The 19,051-nt window shown below is 39.1% G+C and overlaps 1 protein-coding gene across 2 annotated transcripts in view; it reads left to right on the top strand.

Annotated features, from left to right (window-relative positions):
• Nucleotides 1–19,051, top strand: part of Heatr5b (HEAT repeat containing 5B) — an 81,471-nt gene that overhangs the window by 54,528 nt on the left and 7,892 nt on the right. The window contains exons 27-32 of one of the 2 annotated variants that reach the window (XM_055618486.1): nt 3,137–3,220; nt 9,472–9,709; nt 10,687–10,941; nt 12,099–12,226; nt 13,923–14,067; nt 15,652–15,918. In XM_055618486.1, coding sequence (XP_055474461.1) covers nt 3,137–3,220; nt 9,472–9,709; nt 10,687–10,941; nt 12,099–12,226; nt 13,923–14,067; nt 15,652–15,918 — 1,117 coding nt within the window. Of the gene's footprint in view, nt 1–3,040; nt 3,221–9,471; nt 9,710–10,686; nt 10,942–12,098; nt 12,227–13,922; nt 14,068–15,651; nt 15,919–19,051 lie in introns of both variants that reach the window. The other variant, XM_055618476.1, reaches the window with a different exon arrangement.

The raw sequence follows: 19,051 nt of genomic DNA, 5'->3' as shown, positions 1-19,051 counted from the left end.
ACTATCACTGTATAATCTTTCTTTACAAAAAAATCCATAAAGCATTACTTGCAAATTTCAAAATTAAAATTTTTTAAAACTCATTTATATTTTTATTTCTGTATGTGTATATGCTCACACATGCATATACATGTGACAACAGATGCTAAAAGAGGGTATCAGATCACCTGGAGCTATCGTTATGGGCATGTGAGCTGCCTGACATGGGTGCTGGTAACCAAATTGAGGTCCTCTGCAAGAACAGCAAGAGCTTTTACCACTGAGCCATCCCTCCCGCCCCTAGACCAGTGCTCATCTTTCCTAATGCTGTGATCCTTTAATACAGTTCCTCATGTTATGGTGACCACCAACCATAAAATTATTTTTGGTGCTACTTTATGACTCTAATTTTGCTGTTTGAATCATTTAATTATGAGTCACAATGTAAACGTTTTTGAAGATAGAGGTTTGCCAAACACATAGGTGGAGAATATCTGTCCTAGACTCATTTAAGTAGAAGGAATTAGGATTTTTGCAAGAAAAACTTAGAGCCAAATTTCTGGTTTTTACAAATTTCCCTGACTTTTAGTTACATTTCAACCAAATTGCACAAAACAATATTGTATCTCTCCAGTATGTTTAGTTTCTTTAGGAATTAACTCCTTTCTTTTAATACTTCTATTATATTACTTTCAACTTTCTTCTTACAGTATTATTTTGGTGGACAATATATTTTTCCAGAAGTATGTCCTCAATAACTATCTGTTTTTAAGTGCTCTTATTTATTAACCATAGTTTTCATTTTTGAAATAAGATTTTAAGTGAATAAAGTTATTTATTTACTTTATATCCTGGCTGTAGCCCCAACCCTCATTCCCTTCCAGTTCCACCCTTCTTCCCTCCCCTTTCTCCCTCCTCTATTCCTCAGAAAAGGGGAGCCCCCTTTTCCAGCCACCCCAGCTCATCAAGTTGCATCTGGGCTGAGTGTGTCCTCTTCCCTTATGGCCTGACAAGGCAGTCCTTGTAGGAGACAATGATCAAAAAGCTGGCAAGTGAGTCTGTGTCCAATACAGTCCCTACTTCCCTTACTAGAGGACCAACATGAAGCTTAATCTGCCCATCAGGTACCTCTTTGTAGGGTACCTCAGTCCAGTTCATGCATAGTCCTTGGTTGATGCTTCAGACTCAGCAGGGCCCTCTGGGCCCCAGTTATTTGGTTCTTTTGGTTTTCTTGTGGAGCTCCTGTCACCTCCAGGTCCTTTCTCTTTCCTCCCACTTTTCCCTAAGACTCCCTAAGTATAGGCCAATGTTTGGCTTTGAATCTCAGCATCTGTTCTGAGGCGCTGCTGGGTAGACTATCTTAGAGGACAACTTTGACAAGCTTCTGTCTGCAAGATTAGCAGAGTATTGTTCATAGTGTCAAGGGTTGGCACTCTCTTAGGGTGAGTCTTTGATGTAAGTATTTAGTCAGTTTTTAAGATTTTAAATAAAGGAACACAAGTCCATTAGCCATTATTTGAAACCCAAATACTCCAGAAACCCAGAGTGTTTTCATAATGTATTTGGCTTGAGCAAAGCCTGAGCTCACTGCACTTACTTGCTTAGAAGCTGGATGAGGTTTTAATATTCACTTGTGTCTGAAAGTGATTCCTAATTAGTTCTCTATTAGAAATGTCCATGTGTCCACAGTGTGCTTTAGCCCCAACCCTTCCCACCTGGGCTCCCTAAAGAGGTTCCTGCACCTTCATCCCTTTTTGTCCAGAAGTCATAGCTTGTAAACATCGTTGCCAAAGCTGGCCCTGTCTAGGTGTTTTCCTGGATGACATCCTTCTGTTGACTGCAGTGTCTCTCCTCATGTAGTTTTCCTTTATTTTCCTGGGTTTACATTTAATTCTGTTGTCTCACTTGCCCTTTCAATATACCTACTTACCCTGTTGAGTGGACATAATGGCTTTTAAGATGTTCTCTCCCTAAACAAACTGCCTCCTCATCTTACTTTAGTTTCTGCCTTTGTGTGGAAATTTCTAGTCTTGTATGGTTACCCTCCACTTGCTCCTGGAATCTAGAGCAGAGTTTCCAGATGTCTGCTGAATATCTGTCCTCTAGTCTTTGTGTGTTACTTAGAATTTATTTGTGAAGACGTTTGGAATCAAAATTATGCTAACTTCTCTCTACTGAACTTTCCTAGTTTTTATATTAGCACTCCTAACAATGCTGCCACCTTCCTTCTAGGCTGTTTTAAAACAAAACTCCAGATGTTCAATTTTACCAGTAAAGACTTAGGAGCCAGATGCTGGGGTGAAAGCCTGCCAGCTAAGAGAGGCAGAGAAAGCACCCAGCTGACCTTCCTCCTCAGCCCAAGTCCCAAAGGAAAAAGCCCCGTTTACTTCTCCATGCTGTGTTTAAAAACCCTCAAACTGAATGTCCCTCCTTTCTTGTGCATCTCTCTATCCATCCTCTAGACTTCCTCTCACTATCTATGGTTTTTCCCTATGTTCACTTCCTGTCAACTGATTGCTTGCTCAGACTCTTGACCTAGGGTTAATTTTATGTAATCCTGTTTACAGAAAACACTTGGATAAAAGGTGTGTGCTAGGGCTGAGCCATGGCACAACTAGAAACAGGTTTTTCCAGTACACAATCTCTGGGTTCACAGTGCAATCAAATATCCTGCCTTTTACAATTAGTTTGATAGTTTTCTGATGGTAAACAGATAATTTGTTGAATTTTTCAAGACTCTACATTAGGCAGAAAACCACTAATTTAACTGTTGTTGTTTTTGTTTGTTTTATTTTGTTTTGTTTTTTTTGTTAAAAAGTGGAAACAGAATCTGGGCATGATGTCACAAACTTGTAATCCCTGCACTTGGGAGATAAGTTCAAAGCCATGCTGTAGTGCATGGCAAAGCCCTGTCTCAGATAGACAAATGACAGTGGAAACTTAGTGCTGTTTTATTTTCTGCAAAGGGAGAAAATGAACCTTTTATTCTCCTCTGTGCATCTCCCTCTCCTCTATGCAGAGCTATCTCCACATACAGTAACTTTTAACATTTCTTGGCTAGGTGTGCAGCACGTGGATTGGAAGTGGTGTTGTCAGCGATCTCAATGATCTCCGTCGGGTACATAATCTGCTTGTTTCCTCTCTGGATAAAGTGCAGGCTGGAAAGGGATCTTCTAGCCAACTGTACCGAGAAAGTGCCACCACCATGGAAAAGCTGGCTGTTCTTAAGGCATGGGCAGAGGTAAACATAGCCTCTTATAGCTCACCATTCTTCCATTCCTGATGCCCACTGGAGGATTTTTTGTGCATTAAAACTGGCCTTTGCATGGAAAGCCTTTTCAAATGCTGTTGATCAGTCTTTTGTAAACCTTTATCTTACTTCATATGGTGGCAGCTATAATCCCAGCACTAGGGAGGCTAAGGCAAGAGATTGCCCTGTCAGGGCAATTCTTGGGCTTTATAGCAAGTTCTAAGCTAATCAAAGCAACAGAGCAAGACTCTGTCTGAAAAATACAAAACAAAAATTCTTTGTATTGAGGAAGGGTTATTTATTATAGGGAAATTAGCAATGGAAAACACAAAAATATAAATAAAAGAATCTTGGCATAAAATAGTTTCTATTATTTTTTAGAAGACTTGCTATTTTAATAACTGGATTGCAGAAGTTGTATTTATTTTTAATACTTGTTTTTAAACCTGTTTCATTTCCACAGCTTCTGCATGTGTGTGAAAGAGAGGTACACGTATATACATATGAGCACTTCTTTATAAAACTGTATTGTTTTAAATTCTCTTCTCTAAATTTTCTAGTTGCTTTTGAATTATCATCACCTGCCTTCCAGTATTTGTAGTAACTGATTCCTTTCTCTACCAGCTCAGTCCATTTTTTTTTTAAAGAATTACTTATTTTATCTTATGTGTATGGGTTTTTGCTTGCAGTTATGAATGGGCATGTCATGTGTGGCTACTACTTTTGGAGGCCAGAAAAGGGATCCTCTGGAATTGGAATTATGGATGGTTATGAGGCATCATGTCTTGCTGGGACCCAAACTCAGGTCCTCTGCAAGAGCAGCAGGCACTCTTAGCTTCTGAGATCTCTGCAGTCCTCAACCAGTTCTTCCCTGTTTCTGTGGTTCCAGCAGTTGTGGCCACTGAATAGCAATGATGGCTCAGAGTGTGCAATAGTCTATTGAGATGAAGGATGCTGGGCTTTGGGGGTAGGGACTTGACTTGGATTTATTCTGTCATAAAAAGAAAATATATAGCTCAATGAGGTACTATAAAAATCAATTTTCTCTATGATTTTTAGGCTATAGATCAGGCTGTCTTGCAAATAAAGTATTCTTGGAATCTTGTACTTCACTTTGATAATATCTTAGCAAAACAATATTTTTTGCTTATTTTAGTAAATGTATTGCTTCTATTTTTTTGAAAGATAGAATTTAGTGGATTTTATTTTAAAAAAATAAAACCCCTAAAACTTGTTCTTCAATCTCCAGTCTGCTTTAATTAATTTTTGGTATGTGTAACATTGTATGACCATGTAAGAGCCTTTTTAATGTAGCAGATCCAATGCACATTTGCGTCTATGACTGATTAACGTGCTGGGAAGTCAGGCAATGTTCAGGGTGAAGAACATTAAATATTGAGTCAAACCCTGGAACAAGTCCTATCTCAAGATTTATCATCTGTGTGACTCCTTCAAGTGATGATTGGCTCACAGCCTGTTTTATCATTAAAAAATGGAAATATCTTTCGTGAGCCATTCGGTGTAACAGTGCAAAGCACTGTGTCTGGCATTGAACTGAGATAAATAAGTGCCTTAAAAATTATATCAGAGTGCCACATATCAGAATTAGTAATGCACATTCATTTGGAATTCTTCTGTATTTGGTGATATTTTGTATTATTGTTTATCAATTTGTACCTCAGGCTTAATTTTCCCTGTTTGGGAATTTTTTTTAACCACTTTATTTCATTTATCACTTTTTCACATGCCAGTGTATTCTAGATCTCTCTACTCAAGACCTATTTTTACTCCTGTTTTTTCACTTAGAGAATTTGTTTGCCAACACCTCCAAATTGCTACGTTTGTGTCAACTGTGAGACACTGGACCTTACTCACTTGCCTACTCAGAACTTCTTCTCTTCACATTAAGATTTATATATTTTTAACTTTTTATGTATGTATGTACGTATATATGTATCTATGTATGTGTGTATAGCACATGCATGCCTGGTATTCTGCACAAGCAGCAAGTGCTGTTAATTGTAAAGCCATCTCTCTGGCTCCATTTATTTATTTATTTTTTTAATGTTAAGGTCTAGGAAATGGCTAAATATTTCATAGGACTATAATGTAAATTAAATTAGATATCAGTGTAGAGGACCATGTGCAGTACCTGCTATCTTACCCTTAAAAACATTGCTTGCTGTGATTAGTTTTACAATTATTAAAGTTTTACTTTATTCCAGAGCTAATCTTTCTCTTATCTCCACTCTGATTTATCCAACAACATATTATGGAATGTCAGTTCTGGGATGGGATAGTAAAGAACAAGACAGATGTACTGTACTTACTTAGCAAGACAAACTCAAAACTAGGGATGCAGCAGAAAGTAAGAAGTGCTCCATGCTATCAGCTACCCCCATCTGGATCCTCACTTCTTCGTGCTCTTTGTCTTATCTGTATTCTTCTTCCTGCCCCTAGCTTTTCTTATCCCCTGAAGTTTCTTGAAAGAATTCCATTAGCTCCACTTTCTTAGTTATTCACACTTTTGAGGTTGCTTCCACTAAAGCTATGAATAACACTTATTCAAATAACTGGCCACCTTCAGAACCTGTGTTACTTGACCATATAGCTTGTGCCTCCTCAAGACAGTACTCCTCACTTCTATTGAGAGCCAACAAAATACTTGTTATCACTGACCCTGGAATTCCTTGGATGGCCCTTTTCTCTGACAAAAGAACTAAATTCACAGATATGCTTACTTACAGTGTTATTTGTAACATGAAAAAGTAAACATATTTTGCTGTGTTTCTTTTAGTTCTGTGATTGCTTAGGGTAAATAATCAGAAGAAAACATAAAATTTGTTCAGCTGTAAGAAAATTAGTGACACATTATGATCTATGCTATGCAGCCATTAGGGTATGATTATAAAGACTGAGAAAATTGTATAGTAACTGATAAAATTAAATAAAAAGCTCTCTGTGCAAGCAAATTTACAACTTAGAAAGAAAGAAAGAAAGAAAGAAAGAAAGAAAGAAAGAAAGAAAGAAAGAAAGAAAGAAAGAAAGAACATGAAAATGGGGAATTAGGATTATGAGGCATTTTTAGACTCATGTTTTTTGTTTGTTTGCTTGTTTGTTTCAGGTAGTGTCTAACTATGTAGCCTTGGCTAGCCTGGAACTCATTATATAGACCAGGCTGGCCTCAAACTTGTATTGAATTTCTAACTTCAGCCTCCTGAATACTGGGAAGTGTGTGCTCTCACATGTAGTTTTTTTTTATTTCCTCAACCTCTTATAGCAAAATTATTAAAATGAAAGTTGTAGAAAAATATATATTCCTGACATAAGAACTCCTGCAGTGCCTTTTTCCTTTTTGCCACCTGTGCTCAGTGCTGGGAAGACACCACACAGCTCCCTGCTTTCCAGCTTTTGTTCCTGATGCTCCTCCTGCTCTGTCTTAGCCTGAGAGTTAATGTTTGTCCTTGCACAAGCTCTCTGCCTTTGCTACACTTTGTGCTTATGACCGGCTCCTCACTGGTGCTCCATAAGACTTGTTCACTCATTCAGAAGCCATCATGCATTCACTAAAAGCCAGATATTGGCTCTGATATGGTAGGGAATGTACTACATGTTCAAAGCTTGGGACTTCTTTTTTTTTTAATAGTCGTTCCAATTGTTGTTTTCTTTTCTTTTTCTTTTTTTTAATTAATTACAATTTATTCACTTTGTACCCAGCTGTAGCCCCTTTTCTCATCCCCTCCCAATTCTATTGTCCCTCCCCCAATCCACTGATAGGTGCAGCCGTCCTCCCCTTCCATCTGACCCTAGCTTATCAGGTCTCATCAGGACTCACTGCATTGTCTTATTCTGTGGCCTGGTAAGGCTGATCCCCCTTCAGGGGAGGGTGATCAAAGAGCCAGCAACTGAGTTCATGTCAGAGATAGCATCCCTGTTCCCCTTACTAGGGAACCCAGTTGGATACTAAGCTGCCATGGGCTACATCTGTGCAGAGGTTCTAGGTTCTCTCCATGTATAGTCCTTGGTTGGAGAATCAGTCTCAGAAAAGACCCCTATGCCCAGATTTTTTGGTTCTGTTGCTGTCCTTGTGGAGCTCCTGTCCCCTCCAGGTCTTTCTATCTCCCCCTTCTTTCATAAGATTCCCTGCACTCTGCCTAAAGTTGGGTTTATGAGTCTCAGCATCTGCTTCAATACCCTGCCTCTTTCAGAGGCCCTCTGTGGTAGGCTCCTGTCCTTTTCCTTGTCTTCTCCTACTTCTGATGTCCATCCTGTTTGCTTTTCTGAATGAGGATCGATCATCTTATCCAGGGTCCTCCTTGCTTAGCTTCTTTAAGTGTATGGATTTTAGTATGTGTATCTGATATTATATATCTAATATCCACTTATAAGTGAGTATATACCATGTGTGTCTTTCCGCTTCTGGGATACTTCACTCAGGATGATCTTTTCTAGATCCCACCATTTGCCTGCAAATTTCATTATTTTCTTGTTTTTAATTGCTGAATACTATTCCATTATGTAAATGTACCACAATTTCTGTATCCATTCCTCATCTGAGGGACATCTGGGTTGTTTCCAGATTCTGGCTATTATAAATGAAGCTGCTACAAACATGGTTGAGCAAATGTCCTTGTTGTATACTTGAGCATATTTTGGATATATGCCTAGGAGTGGTATAGTTGGATCTTGAGGTAGCGCCATTCCTAATTGTCTGAGAATTTTTTGAGAAAGCGCAAAATTCTTTAAATTTTTTCTCATCATTTTTATCATTCTTTGTTTATCATTTATCATCATTTTATCATTGTATCTTTGAGTTCATAGGAGAAAAAAGTAGATATTTTTGTCCTTGTTGCTGTAGTTCCCAGCAAAATAACAAAAGCAAGGTGCCAAGTATTCAACTGGATTGCTGCTTATTTTTATAGTGTTTATTAGACACTTTCTTAGAATGTCAGTTTAATATCAAAATTGAGATGGTGGTAGGTGGGACCAAGGTTAAAATGATTGGGAAACACAGGTATGCGGCACACGCCTTTAATTCCAGTACTCAGGAGACAGAGGGAGGCTAATCTATGTGAGTTTTGAGGCCAGCCTTAGTTCTAGGCCATGCAGGGCAATAGTGAGACCCTGTCTCACACACAAAACAAAACAAAACAACAACGAAATGCCTTTGGGAAACATGAATGTGGCATTTATAACCCAAGCTGTAACATGTCTACCTAGAATTGTTAGTTCCCGTGTGCTTTTGCTTTCTTACTGTGTAGTGAGTGTACGATAAGCCTTGCCTATGAGAAGCTTTCCGTGTGCAGGAACATGTGCGTCCTCAGCATCTACAAAGGGAAGGTGCTGTGGAATGAAAAAGGTTTTCAAGACTTTTGTGTAGTCAGTTGCTTTTCTTGCTCGCTTTATTCTTTTTCCCTGTTTCAATTAATGTTTTTTCCAGCACTGTATTGTCAGTTGCACAGAGCCTAAATATAAGTAAACATAAACAAACAAACAAACTCAGCAAAGAAGTACCCTGAATATGCTTTAGGAAAGTTGCTATTCTATGTCTTGTTTTCTAAAGTTCACAAACTAAAAAGGACACAGATAATACACGTGACAAGTACATTGTATTCTTAGATTGGCTATCTGTTGTAATTTCAAGATTGCTAAGTATCACTTAAGGCCTGTGTAGGAGGCAGATTATGGGGATATTTATGGATATCCTTTTCTGACCTCTTCCCTTCTCCGTCTTTTTCTTTGAATGCTGTTGGGTTATGTTTAGTAAGCCTGGGAGAAAGGCAGTAGACAGGAAGTTGTCTACTCTTTGCTGGGGAAAAGGAGGCTTTGTAAAGTGAACCAAAGATGCTAGTATAACTCAGAGAAGCCTACTCTGATATGCTGTGAGAGGAATAGTTAGAAATCAAATAAATTAAAAAATGCTTCTGAAGCAGGATGTAGAGTCACTCTTTAGTAGTTAACAATAAATCAGAAATTGCTAGACAGTGGTGACACCCACCTTTAATCCCAGCACTCAGGAGGCAGAGGCAAGTGGATCTCGTGAGTTCGAGGGCAGCCTGGTCTACAAGAGACTTCTAGGACAGTCCCCTGTCTCCAATAACAAAAACAAAGAATTCAGAAAGTTATATATGTTCTAATATCCACACCCAGTTTTCCTTGAACATTTAACTGCATGATTATAACAATCTAAAATATTCATTTTTATCTTGTGCCTTATTTTCAATTTATGAATGTCTTATTAGGTATATGTGGTTGCTATGAATATTAAGAAAGAAGCAGAGTCAAAACCAAAGAGAGCAATTAAAAATACTGATGATGATGATGATGACTATGGTACCATAGATGAACTACCGCCAGATAGTTTAATAACCCTGGTGCAGCCTGAACTGCCAACGCTCAGCCGCCTGTGGCTGGCAGCATTGAAAGACTATGCACTTTTGACTTTACCAGCTGAATTTTCTAGTCAGCTTCCCCCAGATGGTAAGTATTACATGCAGTAATTTGTTTTTATGGCATTCGAACTAATATTAAACAAAATGGACTTGGCAGAGGCTAGTACCAATAGTAACATAGTATCTTAAAATTTATGGGTTAAATTTGGCATTATTTCATTTAGAGCATATCCTTTATACTGATTTTGTGAATGCAGGGTATGACAGCAGGGAGTGTATTAACTGAAGCAAAAACATTAGTGCCATTATAGTGACAGTGGTACCAACAGAACACTCTGAATAGCTATGGGAAACAGCTAGTGATGGATAGCCATGACAGAGTATACTACTGTGCTGCCCAGTGATTGTGTTTTTATGTAAATCCTAGTTGAGCCATGAACTGTGTTCTTAAGTCCTTTGCTTGTTTCTATTTAATTAGTTCTCCTATTGAGATAAATAGAAACACCATTATGAACATGCTTTTGTTTAGGAAATGTATTATTAACTCTTCCTCAAAAGCTCAATCTTCCTCCCAAATATTTAATGATAATCATCATTTCTTCTTTTATTTTCTTCCCTGCAGGCACCATGATAGCAAGCACATAGTCATAGGTGGGTGGTGGCAGTGAAAATGGGAGGTGGGGCAGGAGGAGAGCAGAAAACATGAGACAGTCCTCTGTCATGGTGAAGAGAGAGTGCCATGCAGGAGTCCAGCTAGTCCCACCGGGAGGACAGTCTAGGATTGCATGGTGTCCTTGGCGGCAGAGAGGAGAGGCTGGAAGGCTGGCATCAGGAGAGACAGGTGCCTACACTGAACTGTGGAAGCCTTGGGCTCAGGGAGCTTGTTGCCAGAGCACTCTTTTGTATGAGGCAGCTCAGCTAGCCTAAGTTAATTATTTTTAAGTTAATTATTATTAACTAATAATAATTATAATAATAACTAAGTTAATTATTATTTTTAATAATTAACTTGCTGAACATTTGTAACTGCATGTAATGATTTTACTTGATTTGATTGTCTCACAGGTGGAGCGTTTTATACTCCCGAGACCATTGACACAGCGAGACTTCACTACCGGAACTCCTGGGCCCCGATTCTCCATGCAGTAGCACTTTGGTTAAACAGCACAGGATTTACATGTCCAGAGTCCACAGAAGCAGCAACAGGGTCTGGTGTACAAAAACGCTCCCCAGCTGTCAGTTTAAACCAGGCACCAGGAGCCATGGGTAGTGCTAAACCCTTGCCAGAAGTTAACAGAGACAGAATGCACCTGATCCTAGGTAGGTTGTGGTGCATTTCAGGACCACTCGAGAACATTTGCAGCTTTTATTTTAATGCTGCAGAAAGTTTTGCATAGCACAGTTCAGAGAGCAAATAACAGAAGGGCTTTTCAGGTCTGCTTATAAGTTAAGTGAATTTTTATTCAGAAATTATTTAAATTTCTACTCTAAAAGCCTTAGCATAGTGTTCACTCAAAGGACAATATTGAATTTCAAGGAAGAAACCTAGGGGTTTTTTAATGTAACATACTTTCTTTGTATTGGCATTTATCAGATTATCCAATGAAGAAAAAGTTGTTTTGATCTAGTTTTAAATAATTTCTTAAGTATTTATATATTCTGAAGGAAATTCGTGATCTTACATGTTCTGGAAGTGAACAGCAAGACAACTTTTCAGGTCTTATGAGGTCTATGGGTAGATCTCACAACTGAAACTAGGAAAAACTTACCAAGCCTTAGCCTTCAGTGAGCACTCACTTTAGCAAGCCTCATGTATAGCATGACATTTAAACTCCTTGTACAATGAGTGGAGAGATGGCTTAGTGGCTAAGAACACTTACTGCTCTCACAGAGGACCTAATCAGGTGGGCTCCCTACTGCTGTAACTCCAGCTCCAGCGGCTCTGACATCATCCTCCAGACTCCGCAGACATGTGCACTCACATGAACAAACCCACACACGGATGCACATAGCTAACTAAGCCTTAAATATCTATACAAAATTGTTGAGCAACTCCTTAATGAAAGTAGTAAAATAGGTATAAATTTATTCTTAATGTATTATTATTATTTATTGTTTGAGACAAGGTTTCTCTGTGTATCCCTGGCTGCCCTAGAACATACTCTGTAGATCAGGCTGGCCTCAAACCTGTCTCTGCCTCCTGAAAGCTAGGATTAAAGGTGTGTGTCATCACCACCTAGCTAATATACTATATATATTTTTTTTAATTCTAGAAATTGAAAAGTGATTATCTTCATAAAATACCTAATTTGAATACTAAAATAACTGCAAGACTACAACCCTGTGTTTTAAAACATTTTTAACTCTTTGGTATTAAGAAATATACACTAATCTGGGAAAAATAGAGAACAGTGTAGTACCAAAGCAACACAAGTATTTTGTGTTGAAAATTCATGTTCTTCCTTCCTGCATTCCAGGTGTGAGTATACAGTTTCTTTGTTCCCCTCGACCTGAGGAGCCCATTGAACATGTCACGGCATGCTTGCAAGCCTTACACACCTTACTGGGTTCTCCTTATGCACGAATCCATATCGCAGAAGATCAGGTACAGTGTATTTCTACAATGGATGATTGTGTGCTTTGTTGTGATATCTACCTTGGAAATAAACATTGTAGGTTGCTACAAGATTAAGTAACTAATGCCAATGAAAGGGTTTTTGTCTCTCCTGACTCTTGAATGACTACACAGAGCTGTACTGAAGTTAAACATCATGCCTTCTGTGGGAGTAATGAGTATGGAAGTGGGGGCACCAGCACTATGATGCAAAGTTAAAGGACAGCTCCTCAGAGGAGAGGGTAATTGAATCAGATTTTAGAGAGGAATTGCCAAAGGAATGTATTTCCTTCTGAGAAAGAGCAACATAAATATAAAAACTGGGATTCATAAGAATGTGAAAAGTTCAAGGGTACTACAGTCATTTACTATAACTGATATAAAATAAGTAGAGGTTAGCAGGTGGAGCTGGGTCATGCTGTTAAGGCCAAATTATGAAAGTTTCAGTATAACAAAGAAATTTGAACTCTATCCTGAAAGTGAAAGGAAATGATTTGAAATTTTTAAATAGAAAAATGATTAATTTTGTTTGGAAAGATCATTTGGAAGGAATCAAGGCAAAGAATGTAACCCAGTGATAGAGCATTAGCATAAATAGAGATAGATAGATAGGAAGATAGATAGATGATAGATAGATAGATAGATAGATAGATAGATAGATAGATAGATAGGAAGATAGACAGTAGATAGAGATTGGAAGACAGATGGTAGATAGATAGATGTAGAAGGATTACACAGTCAGCTTGTGGAGGTTGATTTATGAGAAATGAGAAGGGAAGTATGGAGACCAGTTATGAGACTCTCTACCTAATTTCCCAAAGAATAGAAGTCTAGAAAGCTTGAATAAATATGAGAAGAGGACCATATTGGGAAATTGAGGATAAACAACATTTATGGGTCTAAAAGAGGGAAGTAAATGGGCAGTGGGGACAGTTAGAGAAGACAGAGGACAGTATGGAAGGGAAGAATACTACAGAAAGATATGGGATTACATGGCACAGAAGTCCCCTGGGGTGTTAAGTAAGGAAGTCTAGAACATTGGGTTACAGGGAGGAGAGTGGCTTGACTGCAGAGGCATAGGTCTTTGGTCAATCCCTGGAAGTCTACTAGGATAAGAGAAGACCACATGAGGAAAAATGGAACAGCCTTGGACTTATTTTAATTTCTTTGTACTTCAGGGGATTTGGATTCAGAGCCTCATGCGTGCTAAACAAGCACTTTTCTGACTGAGCAGCACCCTGAGTGGTGGACATTCTGTATCTTAAGAGAAGAAGGGAGGAAAGCTTTGATTAAAAAAAGTTTTCTATTTTTTAATTTGAGGCACACTCGCTGTATCAGTTAGGTGAGGAAAATTACAGAGACTTATGACCAAAGTTTTTAATAGTTGCTGGAATTGGAGCACACCAGTTACTCAGTTTAGGTTGGCAATTATGACCTTCAGTGACACTGAACTCTAGCAATACCAATGGCTTAGGTGTTTTAGTCCAGTAGGAGTTCTCCTACTAATACCTGCTAATACCTAAACATAAAACTGATTTAAATATTTAAATACTATTTGTCAGTTGAAACTCTTATAGGATAAAGTGTGACCTCTCTCAATTTTGCATGTGTATTTTTCAGATTTTAATAATACACATCTATTCTTTCAAATTGAAATAAACTAAACGTATTTGTATAATTATAATAGCTGATTGGTGTTGAGTTGCTCAGTGTCCTGCACCGCCTGTTACTGACCTGGAACCCACCCTCCATCCAGCTGCTGGTCACTGGAGTTGTGCAGCAGATTGTCAGGGCTGCTCAGGACTATCTACAGGAAAAGAGAAACGCCCTAAGTAAGCACTGAGGTGGCACTAACTTGAAGCAAACCTTGTTTGTTCCCCAAAGTTTGGGGTTGTTTTTTGTTGTGTTTTGTTTGCATGTATGTCTGTGCACCACATGCATGCCTGGAGCCCACAGGGGCCAGAGAGCACATTGGATCCCTAGAACTGGAGTTACAAATGGTTGTGAGCCACCATGTGGGTGCCTGTAAGAGTAACTTTTATCTGCCTGAAGTAATTGTCTTTACTGCCTCTGTCTGCTAACCTAAGCCTAGTCCTGAAAGCTTATAGCTTCCATACAATCTAATCTAGGCCTAGAATGTTTTCAGCCTCTGAGATTATTACTGCTAAATAAGCTCATCCTTTCTTGTTCTTTTTGTTTGTTTGTTTGTTTGTTTTGTTTTGTTTTTAATTCTGTCTGTCTGGTTCAACTCAACTGTTCTGGCTCAAATTCCTCTCCAAGATGACTGATTCAATATGGCTTTTCTCAGCTTCTGACTGAATTGCTCTGCTTAGCCTCAAACTAACTCTATCAGTCTGTTCTACTCTTCTGGCTCCTTCTCATTCTCCAGCTCATTCTGTCTTCACCTGTGTCTAGCTTGTTCTCTCTTTAATACGTCTCTATAAAAACTCTCCCAGTAAAACTTCCTCTTCCTCCTCCCCTTCTGTTTTTTCTCTCTCTCTTTCCTTCTCTCCCTCTTTGTCTCTTTCTCCCTCTCCTTGTACTCCTTGTCTTTTTCTCCCTCCTCAATGCTCCCTTTAAGTCACCTCTCTTTCCTCTCTGTTCTTAAGAGGTTGGCATATCCTATTCTGGCAAATCTTTCTCTGATTCATCATTTGCCTCTCAATTAGACATCACTTTCAAACATGGTTGCTTTCTTCTACCAAATAACTTTACCTTCATTGTTTGGGATTAAAGGTGTGTACTAAGGGCATGTCTGTATTCCAGCCAGAGGGATTAAAGGTGTGTGCTAAGGGCATGTCTGTATTCAAGCCAAAGTAGCCTTGTTGCTTGATAAAAATCCCACTACAGGTGGCAGGAATCAAACCCAGGTCTTTTGGAAGAGCAGCCAGTGCTCTTAACTACTGAGCCGTCTCTCCAGCTCTGTACTCCTAGTTTTATAATATGACCAAACCATTTTTATAAACCAGGCATGATAGGGCATGCCTGTAATCTCATCATTTGGGAGGAAGAAGCAAGATGAAAAAGCTCAATGTTCATTCTCCACCATATAGCAAATTTAAGGTTAGCCTGGCTCAAAACCTGTCTCAAAAAATAAAAAAAATAAAATTAAAAAAGAAAATTGCTAATTCTGTACTTCTTCCATTTAAAGGTGTCAATTTTATATGGTTCAACCTAGCATATTTGTTAGTCCCATTATTAAGTACAAACCTAATAAAATGGCTAGTAATGATTTTTCAGCTGAAATGGACTGCCTGTTCTTTCAAGGAGGGTTCATCTAGCTATGGCATTGTACCAAGAACATACAGCATCAGTTACACATTTACTTAAAAATCCTTTAGAAATAATTTAAAATGTACTTATTATATTTATATACATTTTTCTGGAAATTTCACGAAATTATATCTTTTCCTAAGATGAAGAGGATATGGAAAAAGAGACCTGTCCCACATTAGGAGAAGGAGGTGACAGTGGTGGCCTCATTCCTGGAAAGTCCCTTGTGTTTGCAACCATGGAGCTATTGATGTTCATTTTAGTACGGCATATGCCACACCTCAGTACCAAGATGTCAGACTCTCCAAGTCACATCGCCACAAAAACTCGCCTGTCAGAAGAAAGTGCTCGTTTGGTGGCAGCCACAGTGACCATTCTCTCTGATTTGCCATCCCTTTGTTCACCAGCTGGTATGGTATTGATCAATATTTGGGAGTATGTTATATCACAGTGGGAAAAATAAGTTTTCACTGGATTTTCATAATTTTTCTCCTTTCTTGAATCTATGTGTCTGTCTGTCTGTGTATCTATCTATCTATCTATCCATCCATCCATCCATATTACTATCTATTTATTGGTTTTTTTGAGACAGGGCTTTTCTGTGTAGCAATGGCTGTCCTGGACTCACTTTGTAGACCAGACTGGCCTTGAACTCACAGCAATCCCCCTGCCTCTCCCTCCCTGAGTACTGGGATTACACCACCACACCCAGCTCAGCATTTTTTTTTTTTTTTACAATTTATTCATTATATATTCAGATTGATGCCCCCCTCAACTCCTCCTAGTCCCACCCTCCCTCCCTTTTTCCCCTTTCCCTTCCCCTAGTCCACTGAAAGGGGGAGTTCTCCTCTGCCATCTGCCCATTGCTTATCAAGTCTCATCAGGACTGCCTGGATCCTCTTCCTCTGTGGCCTGGCAAGACCACATCACCAGAGGCAAGTGATCAAAGAGCAGGCAATCTAGTTAACCCCTGCTTCCCTTACCCGGGGATCCACATGGAGACTGAGCTCTTTGTCGGCTACATCTGAGTAGGGGTTCTAGGTCCTCTCCACGCATAGTCCTTGGTTGGTGCATCAGTCTCTGATGAACTCCCTGGGCTCAGGTTTTTTAGCTTTGTTGGTCTCCTTGTGGGGCCCCCTTATGTCCTCCTATCCCCCACTTCTTCCGTAAGACTCCCTGTGCTCTGCCCAAAGTTTGGCTGTGAGTCTAAGCATTTGCTTCAGTCCCCTGTTGGGTGGAATCGTTCAGAGGACCCTCTATAGTAGGCTCCCATCCTGTTCCCTCTCTTTCACGACTCCTGGTGTCTATCCTGTTTGCCATTCTGAATGAGATTTAAGCATCCTCCCTAGGGTCCTCCTTGTTGTTTAACTTCTTTAGGTCTGTAGATTTTAGAAACCAAGAGCTGGTTCTTTGAGAAAATCAATAAGATAGATAAACCCTTAGCCAAACTGACTAAAAGGCAGAGAGACACTATCCAAATCAACAAAATTAAAAGGGGGGGGGGGGGATATAACGAAAGACACTGAGAAAATCCAAACAATCATTAGGTCTTACTTCAAAAGCCTATATGCCACAAAATTTGAAAATTTAAATGAAATGGACAATTTTCTTGATTGATTCCACTTACCAAAGCTGAAACAAGACCAGGTAAATAAACTAAATAGTCCTATATCCCCTAAGGATATAGAAGCAGTCATCAAAAGTCTCCCATCCAAAAAAAAAAAAAAAAAAAAAAACAACAACCAAAAAACCCAAACAAACCCAGGGCTAGATGGTTTCAGCATAGAATTCTACCAGACCTTCAAAGAAGAGCTAACACTGAAAGACCCCAGCCTCACACTAAGTTAAACATAGCTAATGCCATTTTGTGAGACACCACTGTTTTGTAAAACTCTGAAGGCCAGATGAGAAACTGGAAAATTACTGAAAACACCTAGCTGTGTCACCCACTTGGGATATCTGTGGTCAGGCTGCCCCAGTCATACTAAAAACAGTTTGTGTTAATCACTCTCACAGATATCTGTGAGACTGTTTCAGCTAAGATAGGGAAAAACAAAATAACAGGTGGCGGGCCACGTCAAGGGGTCATCCTACCCCCCTTGACCACCCAGCTCCTGGAATCTTGGTGCCCCTGCCAAACTTTGACGCAAATTGTGGTCTCGTGTAAACGTACCAATCAGCCCCCTGTAACCATGCCCTCTTGTTTCTGTACCAGTGCTTCTGCCCTAAAACCCTATAAAAACCCCAGCTTTCCATCTAGGGGGCGCGGAAGTCTTCCGAAAGACTTTTTGCCCCGGGTACCTGTGTATCAAAATAAAAGCCTCTTGCTGTTTGCATCCGAATGGCCTCGTTGATCCTTGGGAGGGGGTCTCTCTGACGGAAGATACCCTCCGGGGATCTTTCAACACCAATACTCTTCAAACTATTCCACAGAATAGAAACAGAAGGAACATTAACAAACTCATGAAGCCACAGTCACCATGATACCTAAACCTCATAAAGACCCAATAAAGAGAGAGAATTTCAGACCAATTTCCCTTATGAACATTGATGCAAAAATACTCAATAAAATACTCATAAACTGAATCCAAGAACACACCAAAGATATCATCCACCATGACCAAGTAGGCTTCATCCGAGACACAAAGTGGTGGTTTAATATATGGAAATCCATCAATGTAATCTACTATATAAACAAACTGAAAAAAAATACCCACATCATTTCCTTAGATGTTTGAAAAATCATTTGATAAAATCCAACATTCATTTATGTTTAAAGTCCTGTAGAGATCAGGGATACAAGGCACATACCAAAACATAGTAAAGGCAATATACAGCAAGTCTATAGCCAACATCAAACTAAATGGAGAGAAACTTAAATCAATCCCACTGAAATCAGGGACAAGGCAAGCCTGCCTATTCTCTCCATATCTCTTTAACATAGTACTTGAAGTCCTAGCTAGAGCAATAAGACAACTAAAGGAGATCAAGGGAATTCAAATCGGAGAAGAAGTCAAAGTATCACTATTTGCAGATGATATGATAGTATATATGAGTGGCCCCCAAAATTCTGCCAGGGAACTGAAAGGTTGACTACATATCTTAGAATTACTGTATGCTTCACCAGGCCACTCAAAGTATGGAGTTACTGTTCTGTTGTTTTCATGCCCTCCATTCTCATTCCCACTATGAAGGGCAATATTAAATAGGTAACATTGGAAGTAATAAAAGTATGATTCAGTTAGAACAAAAAAGAAAATACCACTTCTGTTTTAAAAACAATGTACTACTTTCTTATATTTTTCAAACAATGATTTATAATGATATTAATACAGTGAATTTGAATAAAACCAAGGAGAGAAATAATATTAAATTACAGTTGGCCAGGCATGGTGATGCTGATGCATGATTGCTTGATCCCAGGAGTGTGGAACCTGCCTGTGCAAAATGATGAGCCCTCCTCTGAGGAAAGGAGAACACAATCAGCTGTTTAAAAATTATGTCTGTGGTGTGCGTGAATTCCTCTGTGTATGTGTCTATGTG

The sequence above is a fragment of the Psammomys obesus genome, unplaced genomic scaffold (assembly GCF_907164565.1).
Source record: "Psammomys obesus unplaced genomic scaffold, mPsaObe1.curated_primary_1811, whole genome shotgun sequence".
NCBI lineage: Eukaryota > Metazoa > Chordata > Mammalia > Rodentia > Muridae > Psammomys > Psammomys obesus.
This window is presented reverse-complemented; position numbering and strand designations above follow the sequence as displayed.